Raw genomic sequence first — 14,676 nt, 5'->3', positions numbered from 1 at the left:
ATCGTCACCGGAACGTGATTGTAGTTTATCATTTTCGGTGCTTAACTGACCTCCATTTCCATAAAATCTGAGCACCTCACAATCGGATATATTCATCCCCACAACACCCCTGTGAGGCAGGGCAGTGCTATTCTCCTCATAGTACACATGTGGAACGGAGGCACACAGGCTACGAGACTTGCTCAAAGTGAGACAGGAAAGCTTGCAGGGGAGGGTGTAATTGAATCCACTTCTCCTAAATCCCAGGCTAACTACTTGGCCATCCTTCCCTCCAGCTATTTCATCTGCACTTGACCAACAGGTAGGGCCCTACCAAATTCACAGCCATGAAAAATGCATCCCGGACTGTGAAATCTGGTCTCCCCCTGTGAAGTTTGGTCTTTTGTGTGCTTTTACCCTATACTATACAGATTTCACAGGGGAGATCAGCGTTTCTCAAATTGGGGGTCCTGACCCAAAAGGGAGTTGCGGGGGAGGGGGGGTCACAAGGTTATTTTAGGGGTTTGCAGTACTGCCGCCCTTATTGCTGCGCTGCCTTCAGAGCTGGGAGGCCGGAGAGCGGTGGCTGGTGGCCAGGCACCCAGTTCCAAAGGCAGCGCCCCACCAGCAGCAGCGCAGAAGTAAGGGTGGCAATACCATACCAAGCCAGCCTTACTTCTGCGCTGCTGCTGCTGCCCCCCAGCTCTGAAGGAGCAGTACAGCAACCCCCGCTACAATTACTTTGCAACCCCTCCCCCCACAACTTCTGTTTGGGTCAGGCCCCTACAATTACAGCACTGTGAAATTTCAGATTGAAATAGCTGAAATCATGAAATTTTTAAAATCCTAACTGTGAAATTGACCAAAATGGACAATGAATTTGGTAGGGCCTTACCAACAGGATATGGTGCCTGACATTCCAAACGGCACCAGCCACCATTATTTTTTCTTAAAAAAAAAAAAAAAAAATTACACGCTGCCAGAGAAAAGTGTTTCCTTATTTCCTCCTAATCGTGGACCTCTCCTCCTCCCTGAATTACCCAGTTCTGAATTGCAGAACATCCTGGACCAGTGAAAGGCCTAAGGTTGGCTTTCTGTGATGCTTTGGGTCTAGAAGAGGAGCTTTATACCTGTGGAAGAGAGATTCCTGTTTTCCAAAGAGAAACAGAATTTCCTTCTTACCCTGGGAGGAGCTGGACAAAACACTGGATTTTACAGTCAAGACTTTATGTAGAGAAAATTGTGGTAAAACATGTTGATGGAGTTCTAGAATTCTTATTGGTTATAAATTTCCTCTCCTTTTGAGATGTGGTGCACAGCTGGAAAAAGGACTCTAAGAGAGCATAACCAGTTGCCAATAAAATGACTAAACTCAAAACATGCCTGAACAGATTCTCTATTACTACATAACTTACTGTACCTTTTCTTCTGAAGACACAGTGAGCTTGTCACTTGATATTAAACTGCAAACCTGGTCCAGACTAAGGCTAAGGAATTCTTCCCCTAGCATCACCTCGGGAAAGTGCTGCTCTGTTCAAAAAAATCAAAGGTTGGAAAGGAAAATTATAATGAAATCCATGCTTTCAGTCAACAGAAGGACTACAGTGTTCAGAGAATTGTTATTCTTACAGCAACGGCCCCCCCAAGACAAATATGATTACACTGGAATCAAAATGCTGAATAGACTAAAAAAATATTCTTAGTGCAGGTTAAAGCAACCTGATGTTATTTGAAATACTATTTATGCCGCCCCAGAGACTCATTCACTAATTGCAATAAATCATAAAATGGCACAAATAAAACTCTGTAGTGTTGCTACCTATTTTTCCTCCAACGACAGGTATAATTACTAACGGCAATTCAGAAAGAAGAGCTCCTTTCTAGACCAATAGATAACCTGCAATTGTGCCACCTCTGGATGTGATCCTGGTCTGCTCTCACAAGCTAAGCAGCATTAGATTTGTTCTGTACTTGGATGAGAGACCCCCCAAAAAGAAAACCACACGGTGAGGCAGGAAGTGGTGTTGGCGAGTCAGTAGGCAGCACTGGTCTAAAGAATGCTGTGATGTAGAACGGAGGCTCTGAACATTGCCAGTTATTAAACAAAAAAAACTAACACTGACTTGAATCATTTCAACAAGACTGGCACTGTGTGTAACCCAGCGGCTGTCTGACAGCCACACAGGAAGTGAAGAATTACACAGTATCCTGCTGAAATTTCAGGCAGCTTGGGGCGATTAAATAGAGCATGGAAAATCATCAGCCTCCCGTCTCCACTCCTAGGCCTTCCATAACCTCCAACCCATCAACAACCCAGGCATCTCAACAGCTGTCAGCCACACTCGACCCTGACCCCTCTCTTGTGCCACCCTACCTGTTCCACTAACCTCTCACTCCCCCTCCATCCTGGCTGACACCCAATACTTACATCTTCCTCTCCTGCTCCAATAAGCCAAATGCCCAGGGTCAAAATCACTATTAACAGTAACTCCAGTCTGTAGGCTGGTCTCTACCTCCACTACCTTTCCTGACCACTGACCTCCCCTGCCCCTGCTCACACCCTCATCACTCTCTTCCACCTACTCAACCTTTTACTGTCCTCAGGCTCCATCACCACTATGTACAAACCTAGTCTCCCCCATCCTCATAATTCAGACTACAGACCCCACCAACTACCTATCCATCTACCTACCCCACCCTTTCCGCTAAACTCATAGGATCCACCCTGGCCTGAGTCCCTTTCCACCATCCCAGCCCCCTCCATTCTGACTGAGAGGCACTGTATAAAAAACCTGCAATATTTGTGTGTCACAAATAATCAGACAGGGAGCAATCTCCCCGGCTGCTACACAGTTCTGAAAGAGCTCTTCAGGTCCGACCATGCTTTCCGTTACATATTAAAGCTTAACGAAGGGCACAGGTCCATATAATTAAAGAATTGGACATCTGTTTAAAAAGGCTGAGATCTGTTTGCAGACAATTTTATTGCTGGACAAATATCCATACTACTGCAAGCTGGCTCTCTTTTATACAGCCCAATCCATTATTATAATGTTTCGCAGGAGAGTTGGTGCTTTATGTTATTATGTAAATCGATAGATACATACACAAATCCTATCTATCTCGCATCATGCATGTGGTACTCTAAAGGCGAGAACAGGCAGCCCCTGCCCCGAGGCGCTTACAGTCTCACCCATCGCTTGTACAGCCCCCATTTATCTTTTAGCTGAAATATGGCAACATGAATCTTTACTGCTGGGGATTCTCTTTAGAGCAGCGACTTTCAAGCACTGAGAAATCCAGCCACGAGCACCGACATGAGGGCCGCAGCTCGTGTTCTGTTCTGTACTGCACTCGTGGTGCCCCGTGGGTTAAACAGCAGCAAACAAGTGGCAATGCCTTCCCTTACATTCCTCCCTTTCCGCTCGCTCTGCTCTTGCTGTCCTCTAGGAAATGGTCATCACAAAAGACTATTACTCCAGCTAACGGGGCAAACTCTCTGGCTGAACTCAGATATTAACAGGCCTGATTCTCACTGACACTTTATAGAACACTGACTGCCTAAGGGTGGGTGTACATTACAATCGGCACCTGCTTTAGGGCACCTTCACACGAATGGCTTTGGTGTGAATGAGAATCAGGCCCTGACGTGTTGTGCCTATGCCAACGGACAGTACAAGACTCCATGCAGCACAATGCACGTGCTGTGGATAATGCAATCTACATTTCAGCCAAGACAGAATAGGGATTGGGTAGTTGACAATTTCATTCCTTGCTATTTGTTACAAGGATGTAAAATATGTTCTGATTTTACACATTTAACAGCATCTGCCCTCTCATATAAAGAAGACAACTTCACCTGCCTAAGTTATCCATCGTTTAAAATTAAGCTTTTAAACTAGGCATTTTCGAGTACTCGAGTAACTGAGCTCACAAAATCCTTGGGGTCTCTGATTTCTGGCTCGGCTTAATGCTGTTACATAAACAACAAAGAATTTTAATGGCATTTTTATTAATGGAGTTTCATTAACATTATATAGGCTATTGTATTAACAGGGACTCGTGAAGGCCAATAAAGCAACAAAAGCAGGCCTTCTAATTGCCAAACAACCAAATAAATATATACAGAATGCACTGCTTGTTCGGTTAAAGATTAAACAGGGTCCTGGAAGCAAGGATAATGAGGTATTACAAGCAAACCCTTACACAATGAACCATTCCTTTCAGAGTACGTTTTTCTTCAGGGGATAATGGAACAAGAGCGGCTGAAAGGTTGTGTCTGGATTTGAGGGAGAACGCAGGAGAATTTGGTGGCCACCCTATTTTTTTTGTTTGTTTGTTATGGAAGAGCCTACTCACCATATGATTAAAACCCATAAATGCCAGGCAAAATGTCGCAGAGGAGAGGAAGCGTGAGAGCGGAGCCTGATTGGGGAAGGACTTGGAGAATAGCACTGCTGTGCCTACACAAAGCACAGCACAACCGGCAAACGCTCAAAGGCAAATCTGCTAGAGAACGGAGGGCACGGGGGAGTCAAGAGCACGGGGAATTCTCACTCGGGTCCACTTGGGTTTCTGCCTTGGGCACCAGCTAACAGATACAGGAACAAATCTCCTGGACGACGCAGGCAGAAAAGCAAGCAGCGAGTCTAAACCCACGTCATCGAGAAATCGGTGTTATGCGATAGGATAGTATCCAATTAAGTCAGCCATGAAACTGAAGAGGCATTTCCTCCACGGGTGTCAGTTGTCATACTTCCTTCCAAGTCAATGGAATGATGACAATGTACACCAGCTCAGGATTTGTCCCTAAGCCTGTTTGCCTAGACAACTGCTCCCAGAATGCACATCAAACCAGTGCAGGTTTGTTATTGGCTACCAGCTACCAAACAAGAGGAATACAGACTGCTCCATCAACATGGCTGACACTGCTCAGTAACTAACCAAAAGGGCCTTGACAGCGCAAGGCAGCTAGCATTCCTCATCCAAAGGCCATCAAAGGAGCATTTGGTGTGTACTGGGACCATTTAAGTTGAATTTAGCTGAGGTGGAGCAGAATGACAGTGTGCTTGGGACACACAGAACCTGACACACTTTGAACGATACGTCTGTAGCAGTTGGCATGGCTGCTAATAGTGGCAACCATTCTATCCAAGCTTGGCATTAATCTCCAAGACTTGTAGTCATTAGGTGTTACCCAGAGCATGGACGTTAACTTCTGATACGACTTGGTATATCGGAACTCGCCAAAGTCAGGGAGGCTTTGAGCGGGATTGGTGCCCTATGGTGCGGCTGCAAACTATAACAGCAGCTTTGTAACTGGACTGACTCCCATTTAAGTAGAAGATGTTCTCCGTGATTGAGCACCTTGCATTAGGGTTTGGCTTTTAGCTGTCCAGATACTCAGCCTTCTCTTGGCTCGTTTAGATTAAAAAGAGTTCTTGGTAGATAACATAATGCCCAATACAACTAGACAGATTTGGGCTCATGCGGTCTGTAAGAGAACTGTTGCAAGTAATATCAAGAAATAAAGTAAATTCACAGTTGCCCATTGGGATCAATGAACGGTTGCTGCCTAAGGTTGCTTCCGAGTATAAAACAAGAACAACCTCTCCCTGCACCCCCTCCCCCAAATTCTCATCTTAAGTGTAAAATGTATCCATAGAATATAGATCAAATGTATTAAGAGACTGAACTAAGGATTGTGTTCTCTATTACACACACTGCAGTGTATGAGGTCCGGTACAGAGAGATAGAAAGACAAGATACTGGCACATCTAAGATGAACAGACATGCTTTTCAGTTAGCTTATGGATAAATATTTGAGAAAAGTGTGAGAGAAACTTCCCCCTCGGCCATCATAGTAACGTAAATCCTCAAAGGATCAGTCAGAGGAGCCCACTACAAGGCGCTTTGAAAGGCTGAGCTCACAGAAGAGGAGCAGGGGAGAAAGAAACTTGATAAGACAAATAGACAAGATATTCAGCCTCTGTTCTATACAGTGTTTTTTTCCAGAAGAAGCAGCTGTATTTCTACTACTGATTTAGGAACACAAAGGACATAATTCACCTGACACCTGCCTGCATTTTCCATAACAAATTAAACTAAAGTCCTTCATTTCACCTCCAAAGCTTCCATTATTCTGAAGGGCCTCCGTCTTTTGCAGGACCGTCACATGTCAGAGCCCTGCAAAGGCCAATAGAGAAGCCCACTGCATGTTCTTTATAAACATTAAAAGTACGAGTTGGTAATGGCTCCAGCCCCAAGTATCCTTTATACTTGGGACCAAACTCTAAGTAGCTGGGATAAGCCAGGATGTTTTGCTCACCTGCATAGGCATTTGCCTGCTGCAGAAGTTCAGTGCAGGTGTGCACATCTGCAAAGGCTCGAATTCCAAGGCAATTTGTAGGGTGCAGCTGGGACTGGAGAAAATCACAGCAGTTTTGTCTAACATCCATTAATTGCAATAAGCTGGCAGCTGGCAACAAAACCTGAGAGCGGGGAGGAAGGAGAGAGAGAAACCAGAGTTAGCACCAGAGGCACCAGTTTGATTCCTTGCATAAACTCACCAATTATTACTACCCTTCAAAACAAGGACAGGTTTCTTGGGGTTTTGGTGGGGAGGGGGGGTGGCACAAGAGGTGCTAAAGTTTTAGGAGCATCTATGGACAGAGGTTCCTTCCCTCATGTGGTGACTGGCAAAAGCAGCAACATCTCGGGGCACCCAACAGTGAAGGTCCCCTCCTCTCTTCTTCCCCACTGAAGAAGTCGCACAGGCAGGTAGGCAGAGCAGAGACAGCACAATGGGCATGCTACAGCCAACCACCTAAAATCCTCAATTGGTTGACAGTAGGTCCCTTGTGCAGCCTTCGTTCTGGAGAGCATAATATTATTTGCAGGCGTGGGATGGAACTCACACCCCACACAAGCACACACAAACATTCTATTATGCTTGGGACCCCAACCACCTGGAATCTGAGTTCCCAACCAAAAAAAAAAAAAAAAATCCCTTTATTTGCAGGCAGGTGCTCTGTGCTGCCAAGGAGCTGTTAATGTGCTCCACAGACCCTTTTCTATTTAAAAGGTTTTCAGGTACAGAACTATTCTCTTGGGGGGCAGCCCTAATACTCAAACAATGGTCACATCTTTGCACCCACAAAACTGCAGATGCCACTTATAGGATTTAGATGTTGAAATACTCAACTGCACCCACAAATGAGGTACTTAAGTGTCCAGGCGCTGGAAATCGCACCCAAAGAATTATGAGTGCAAAAGTGGAGGCAAGGATAAAGCCAGGACAAGAGCTCAGCCTACAGCATTTAGCATTGTTCATCTGCAAAAGAAAACGCCTTCAGAGTCCCTGGACAGGAAGTCAGAGATAAAGTCAGGCTGGACACTGCAGCCGTCACATCAGCTCCTTATGTTTCTTTTCCCTTGTCTTTTGCCAATGCGCTGCGATCCGGTTTTGGAGTCCATGTTTTCATAACTCTGGCTGGTGCCGAGAACTCTCTTTTAATGGGAATGCCAGCCACACATTAATGGGGTTTCAAAACATGTCATCCACTTCTAAATTATTTCTGATCAAGGGAAACAGAAGCCTCTTAAAAAAAGCTCACCTTTGTCCAGCTCAGTATTGGTGAGAAGCAAAAATGTTTTTTCCCCAAGCCTTCCCCTCCCCCATACATCTCAGCAGAATAGCAGTAAACCAGCAACCTGCCCTTAGGTACATTCTAAGCCACTGATCCATTCCAAGGGAAAAAAATCTAATCCAATTGGATTACATGTTAATATTACCAAGCAGTAACTTTCACAGACAGCTACAACCCCAACAGGCAACAATAAAACAAAGAAATCAATTAACCCATGGGGCTGTTTTGTCCAAACACTTCGATCCCAGGAACAGATTAGTTTGTCTGGTTAAGTTAAAAAGGCAAGAGTGGTATTATCTTAACATCTAGCTATGAACAACTCTCTCATTCTATTAAAACCACCTCCTTACATCAACGTGGGGGTGTGCACGCAGCTTACATAACCATCCCAAGGCGAGAGATCCCCTCCAGCTTACATAACCATCCCAAGAAGAGAGATCCCCCCAGGTTCACTACAAGCAGAGGTTACTCCATCTGTAGCAACACATCACAGCTTCCTAAGGTACTGTCCTTAGCAAGCCGAGTGAGAGGATTTCCTTGTGTGTTTTGGGATAAAATCTGCATGAAAGAGGCCATCCATAATAAAACTGTACTGTTCTGGGTTACAAATGCACAACAAAGCCACAAACTTCCCGGAAACCCTCCTATTAGAGCACTGGGCATGTAAGAGGTGAAGGGTACTTTACTCTGAGTAGTGGAACAATTCCCCAGGACATAAGCATTTGGCCTGCTGCATGGAAAAGAGCCATCATTACCTAATGCTTAAAGCGAGAGAGCATATCAACAGATAAGTGGGTCGTCGCTCTCTCTTTTCTCAGCTATGTGCCTCTCCACCAGTCTTGTTTTTACCAGAGAACATGAAAACCCAGCTCAGGATATCCGTTAGCACTGTGTATGTTTCCTTTAGAAATAACAGGAGGAAATGCCCTGCCTAATCACATACCCTGGCTAAATCTCAATTCCACTATAATCCATGCAAGTTTTTGCCACGTATTTCAACTGCATCAGAATTTGGCTCTTACTGCTTGAATTCCAGTTGCTGGATGCAATGTAGAGACAGCAAATGCTAATCATCTGGTTTCTCACCTACATCAGCTTCCTGGCTAAAACTTGAGTGTTCCTTTGAAAGTTACATCAAAATCTGCGCTACATTTACTACTGAAATTCTCTATTGGGAGGACTTATATCTGGAATCTGACACATGGTTATAAGCCGCAATATCCAGATCTCAGCAGCTGCTGTAGCTGGCTCTCAGATTCTCGTTTTGCTGAACACGATTTACATGGGATTGTATTTTTCTAAATGTTTGGCTGAGGTCACTGAGCTGCCACAGACCTCCTGTGTGATCTCAGGAAAGTCAATGAGGCACAGAGACAGTTTATCCTCAGTCATACGGGGATAGTAGCACTGTCCTGCCACACAAGGGTGTTGGGAGCTTAAATACATTAAATATTGGGAGTAACTCAGATGCTACAGTAATGAGGGCCAGATAAATATGACCGAAGCAAACTAGGCAGACCTAGACAACCCATTCAGGTTGAGGGGGCGGGTCTGAAATCAAAGATTTAGATCTGGCATTGTAACCCACCCACCCCCGACAAACCACACAGCCTCATTAACGAAAGGTACTCTGCACATCAGCAGAGGACTGAAGGCTGCTTCCTGAACCGATGTCCTGAAAAGCTGCTGTTTCCTTACAGCCTCTTCCTGGAAAGTGCTCTACATAGTTTGAGACACAGAAGCACACGGGATCCTCCATGTGGAAGGCAGATGAAAACGCTGTGCTGTTAGATGAGCAGCTGCAAACGGCAGGTGGGACTGAGAGGAAGCTACATTCAGCTTCCTTTGATTTGTCTAAGAGAATTTGCCTTATTGCCCCGCTCTCCAAATGATGTCCAACCGGCACTAGCAGCTGGGAATGAAGAGTAGCTCCTGCATTTACATAAGAACGGCCGTACTGGGTCAGACCAAAGGTCCATCTAGCCCAGTATCCTGTCTACCGACAGTGGCCAGTGCCAGGTGCCCCAGAGGGAGTGAACCTAACAGGTAATGATCAAGTGATCTCTCTCCTGCCATCCATCTCCACCCTCTGACAAACAGAGGCTAGGGACACCATTCCTTACCCATTGTGGCTAATAGCCATTAATGGACTTAACCTCCATGAATTTATCCAGTTCTCTTTTAAATGCTGTTATAGTCCTAGCCTTCACAACTTCCTCAGGTAAGGAGTTCCACAAGTTGACTGTGCGCTGTGTGAAGAACTTCTTCCTTTTATTTGTTTTAAATCTGCTGCCTATTAATTTCATTTGGTGACCCCTAGTTCTTGTATTATGGGAATAAGTAAATAACTCTTCCTTATCTACTTTCTCCACATCACTCAATTTTATATACCTCTATCATATGCCCTCTTAGTCTCCTCTCTTCCAAGCTGAAAAGTCCTAGTCTCTTTAATCTCTCCGCATATGGGACCCTTTCCAAACCCCTAATCATTTTAAGTTGCCGTTCTCTGAACCTTTTCTAGTGACAGTATATCTTTTTTGAGATGAGGAGACCACATCTGTACGCAGTATTCAAGATGTGGGTGTACCATCGATTTATGTAAGGGCAATAATATATTCTCCGTCTTATTCTCTAACCCCTTTTTAATGATGCCTAACATCCGGTTTGCTTTTTTGACCGCCTCTGCACACTGCGTGGACATCTTCAGAGAACTATCCACGATGACTCCAAGATCTTTTTCCTGATTTGTTTTAACTAAATTAGCCCCCATCATATTGTATGTATAGTTGGGGTTATTATTTCCCAATGTGCATTACTTCACATTTATCCACATTAAATTGCATTTGCCATTTTGTTGCCCAATCATTTAGTTTTGTGAGATCTTTTTGAAGTTCTTCACAGTCTGCTTTGGTCTTAACGATCTTGAGCAGTTTAGTGTCATCTGCAAACTTTGCCACCTCACTTTTTACCCCTTTCTCCAGATCATTTATGAATAAGTTGAATAGGATTGGTCCTAGGACTGACCCTTGGAGAACACCACTAGTTACCCCTCTCCAGTCTGAGAATTTACCATTACATGCGCTCCCTGGGGGAAATACTGCAGCGGCACTGCAGGTGAAATACTTCCATATGGGTGTGCATGGGACGAACCAAACAGACAGACATGTGGTAACATCTCCGTGTGGAGAAACAAGGAGAGGACCAGCCAGAGAAAAGAAGAGAAAAAACAGATGGACATGAAATGAAAGGTGTGGGGGAGGCAACTCCAGCTGCTCACTCCCCCAAAATATTCCTTCCTGAACTTTATAATGTAAAATGGCTAAATGTGTCTGTTGGCAAATGACTGGGAGAGCGTGCAACAACTCAGCCTATTCCCGCATCAGTCTGACTGCAAAACCCACGCTATGGTTTTTAGGTGCTATGAGTTTCTGTTCCTTGTCCATCTTCCATCAGACGATACTGGCCTCTAATTCTTTCTAAGGGATTGGGGGGGGGACCCAGTTTGGGTCCTGTTAAAACTGAACCACAGCAGAGGGATATTAAGGCGATCTCTCTGGTACTCCATTAGAAACAGATGCAGGACAAGAATATCTCCTGTAGCAAGGAGAACACAGATTTTAATCAGGCTTCCTTAACACTATGCTGAAGGACTCTCACGTCCTCATTCACGGCTTTCCCGTATGCCCAGGTTGTTTTTAAACAACAGTTTCCAGTGTTGCCAGACATGTGCTGGATAAAAGGGTGCAACCCCTGAAGGCTGCAGAGTTTACGGGAGGTTTTTAATTACATTTTACAGACCACATTTATCTGTAATCGTTTTAAAAAAACAGCAGCGGCTCCAGCTATTTCCTCTCATGCCTTGGATTTTTGGACATTTTTCATTCTACAAATATCATACGCACACGCGTTCCTCATGCAATGAGTGCACAGGGAAGCACTCAAACACAGCATCCTGCACCTAACTGGGAAGGGTTTAATTGTGGAATCAGCTTAATCAGCCAATTCCCAGGGAACCAGTTTATCCTAATGATACTCATTGACAATGACTTGCTCAATTAGGATGGTAATTTCTTGGATGCATGCAGGTAATTAAGCAGCTTTGTTAAAGATCTCTGCCCAGTGACGTGCTGTAGGGGGCCTCGGAGGGATCCTGCATTAACATTCCACAACCAAATGGAAAGGAAGATTTTTGGAGTAATATCCCTGCATCTGATGGAGTCACCTTCTCTGGGCACTGCCACAGCATCCCTGCCAGAGAAGATTTACCTATCATTGGAGCTCACAGAGACACTTGAAGAGCAACATTTATTTGAGCGGGGAGGTTTTGGTGAAGTCCAGATTGCTCCAGGAATGAGGTATTTTCAGAAGAGTTTCCGTGGGGAGGAGAATCCACGCCCACCCAAGATTACACAAGCTGGTCACTGTGCAACAAATACAGGACAGGCATTTCCAGAACACGCGCCCAATATAATGTTGCACTGCACCCCTCCCTGGTTCTGGGGCAGAGAATGCGATTTTGTTTAAACACGAACCCAATCATGTCCCTTCTTCTGTCCCTCACCCTCCTCTCTGCAACATACGCACCCCAAGGCCAAGGCACTTACCGCAGACTGAGAGGGACAATTTTTGTGGAAGCCCCATGCTAAAGGCACCTCACTGGTCCGGCCCTCATGAGGCTGACAGAGCTGCGTCTCCCTCCAAGTATCTGCACTACCATAGGAGTTGGAACCAGGGTGCGGCCACGGCTTGAAGTAGTAACAACCACCCAAATACATGGTTTCCGCCTTCTGCGCCTCCGCTACAAAAATGGTTCCAGCACCACAGTGAACTAGTGTTGTCTCAGCATAGCAGAACTGCTCTAATTCCCCTTCCTGGGCCCTTTTATGTTCAAGTGAACTCTCATCAAGCTCACAGCATTACAAGGTTCTTCAGAAACCTGGTGGAACTTTAATTCTCTACCTTGACTTTATCTCCACTCGGGGGAAGTGGCTTTGAGCCTTTGTCAGCGGCTGGCCTTTGTTCCCTGTAACTCTTTAGTGAGCCAGCAGCTTTGACAAGAGCAAAGGAAAGCCACTGGAGACATTAATTTCAGCTATGATTTGAAGTCTTCTCTTAACTGGGAAATCCACATAATTGGCACGATAACAGCCTGCTGGAACAGCCCGATTTACAGGGTTTTACCAAGCCACGTAACTAGAATACACTGGGCCGCAGGCTCTACTCAGAGGCACAGCTGCAGCTTCCAATGAAGCCAAAAGGAGACGTATGCAAGCATCCATGGACAGAACTGGACCCACAATAATCACATGTTCCTGCAAATTCCTTAGGGCCAGCTTTTACAAACACACACACACACACACACAATAAGAGAAGAGAGAAGAGAGGAGAAGAGAGAAGAGAGGAGAGAGAACAAAAACTCACACCACATTACAGCAAGAGGCAGCAGGGAGGAAACCCCATGTGAGGATTTCCTCAGATTGCTGCATGGCAGACGGGGATGTCCCCCCTTATCCATTCTCTGTAATGAGCATTCCACACCAGATCATGTGTTCTGAGAGGATGTACCAGAGACAAAAATGTCATCCAACACAGAGGCCCAGGGCCTGTCCACCATCTCAGGACCACCAGCTCCATGGAGACCTGCTCTGAGAGAGTCTGCTGCCTGCGACTGCCCAGCAACACCTCCCTGAAGATGCGATTCCAAGGCACAAAGGGAGTCTAGCTCCTGCCAGGGTAACTCACACCCAAGTATTCTCTATAGAGCCAGGGAAGAGAAAGATGTGTGACTCCCTGGCCTCCCTCTCTACTCCCCATAGGGGGGGGATCTGGATCCCTGTGACAAGGAGAACTTCATGAACCCTCACGCTAATTACCATGCAGAAAACAGAAAACCTGAACTGACTCTAGGGTCACTTGGCCCTTTCGAAGTGAGTCGTCCCTACTACGGTAATCCCACGCAATTAAATGATGCATAGTTACAAAAAGGCGTGCCCTGGAAGATGGAGCTTCACCCCATGAATACTGCCTATTACACTTCAGAAGATCTACTGCAGCTCTGCACAACATTCAGCATCATCTGGACAACAAATGTCTCCACTTCCTGTACTTTAAGGCCATAATAGCAAATAAGTGGTTATTAAAATCTATTGCAGCCTATTTCGCCAAGTGCTGCACATTGCTCAAACTCTGGGCACATGCCGGAATATTCACTCCCTCGACGCTACCTTCAGTGACAGCTTTTCTAGGCTCAATTGCTCTCATTCCTCCTTTCCTCATGACAGGATCCTAGGTTTTCATTTATTTACCTGACTCAGTTGCCCTGCTCAGTTCTTGTAACTTCTGTAATGAAAACATTTGGCACCACTTGGAGCCAACTGTACCAAGAAATTGTTTCTTCCGCCAGTTGAGGAAATCTGAAAATCATGGTCAAACTGTACAAAATCCCTTTAGAAATCCACAGCTGGCCAACTAGAAAGACAAAACTTAGGACATGAGAATATGGGTATTCCAGTGAGTGAAAAAGAAATTAAAACCTGCAGTATTTCAGACACACTAAAGAGAACACGGGAGTAAACTCTGCAAGCATAAGACAAGTCAAGAGAACACTACATTTTAAAATGACTCGCTTTGAGTGGCATGGCTGGGGGTAAGAAACATTGGGAGTGTGATGTAGGGCCTGGAAAGGTGGGGGGCACGGGGGAGGAGAAAAAAAATCAGTATTAAAAAAAATGCCTCACTTCTTTTTAGTAGATACACCTGAGACATTAACAGTCTTACTCTTCATCATTAATGCTGTTTGAACTTCTTCCGACAGCTATGCAAAGAGAAAGACAAAGAATGATCTCCTTTCTATAGCCATCACAGGCTCTATGGGAGGAATAGAACTGTTCATTATATTCTGTAGAATGGTTAAAAAAAAAGATCACGGAAAAGGAGATCATTCTCTATGCATTGCTATGAGTGTTTAAGAGTAATTTCTATCCTACTGGTTTCAATATAAAACTATGTTAAAATCTATATAAGACATTTCCATAACTATCAACTTGGA

At 45.0% G+C, this 14,676-nt stretch overlaps 1 protein-coding gene across 3 annotated transcripts in view; it reads right to left on the bottom strand.

Annotated features, from left to right (window-relative positions):
* KLHL3 (kelch like family member 3) overlaps window positions 1–14,676 on the bottom strand; it is a 112,178-nt gene that overhangs the window by 34,659 nt on the left and 62,843 nt on the right. For all 3 annotated transcript variants that reach the window (XM_054037467.1, XM_054037465.1, XM_054037466.1), the window contains exons 5-6: window positions 6,308–6,470; window positions 1,400–1,509 (exon numbers count right to left, since the gene is read on the bottom strand). In XM_054037467.1, the coding sequence (XP_053893442.1) occupies window positions 1,400–1,509; window positions 6,308–6,470 (273 nt within the window). The remainder of the gene's footprint in view (window positions 1–1,399; window positions 1,510–6,307; window positions 6,471–14,676) is intronic.

Source organism: Malaclemys terrapin, chromosome 8 (assembly GCF_027887155.1).
Source record: "Malaclemys terrapin pileata isolate rMalTer1 chromosome 8, rMalTer1.hap1, whole genome shotgun sequence".
In the NCBI taxonomy this organism is placed as follows: domain Eukaryota; kingdom Metazoa; phylum Chordata; order Testudines; family Emydidae; genus Malaclemys; species Malaclemys terrapin.
The sequence above is the reverse complement of the archived record's forward strand: the minus strand, read 5'-3'. Positions and strand labels throughout refer to the sequence as shown.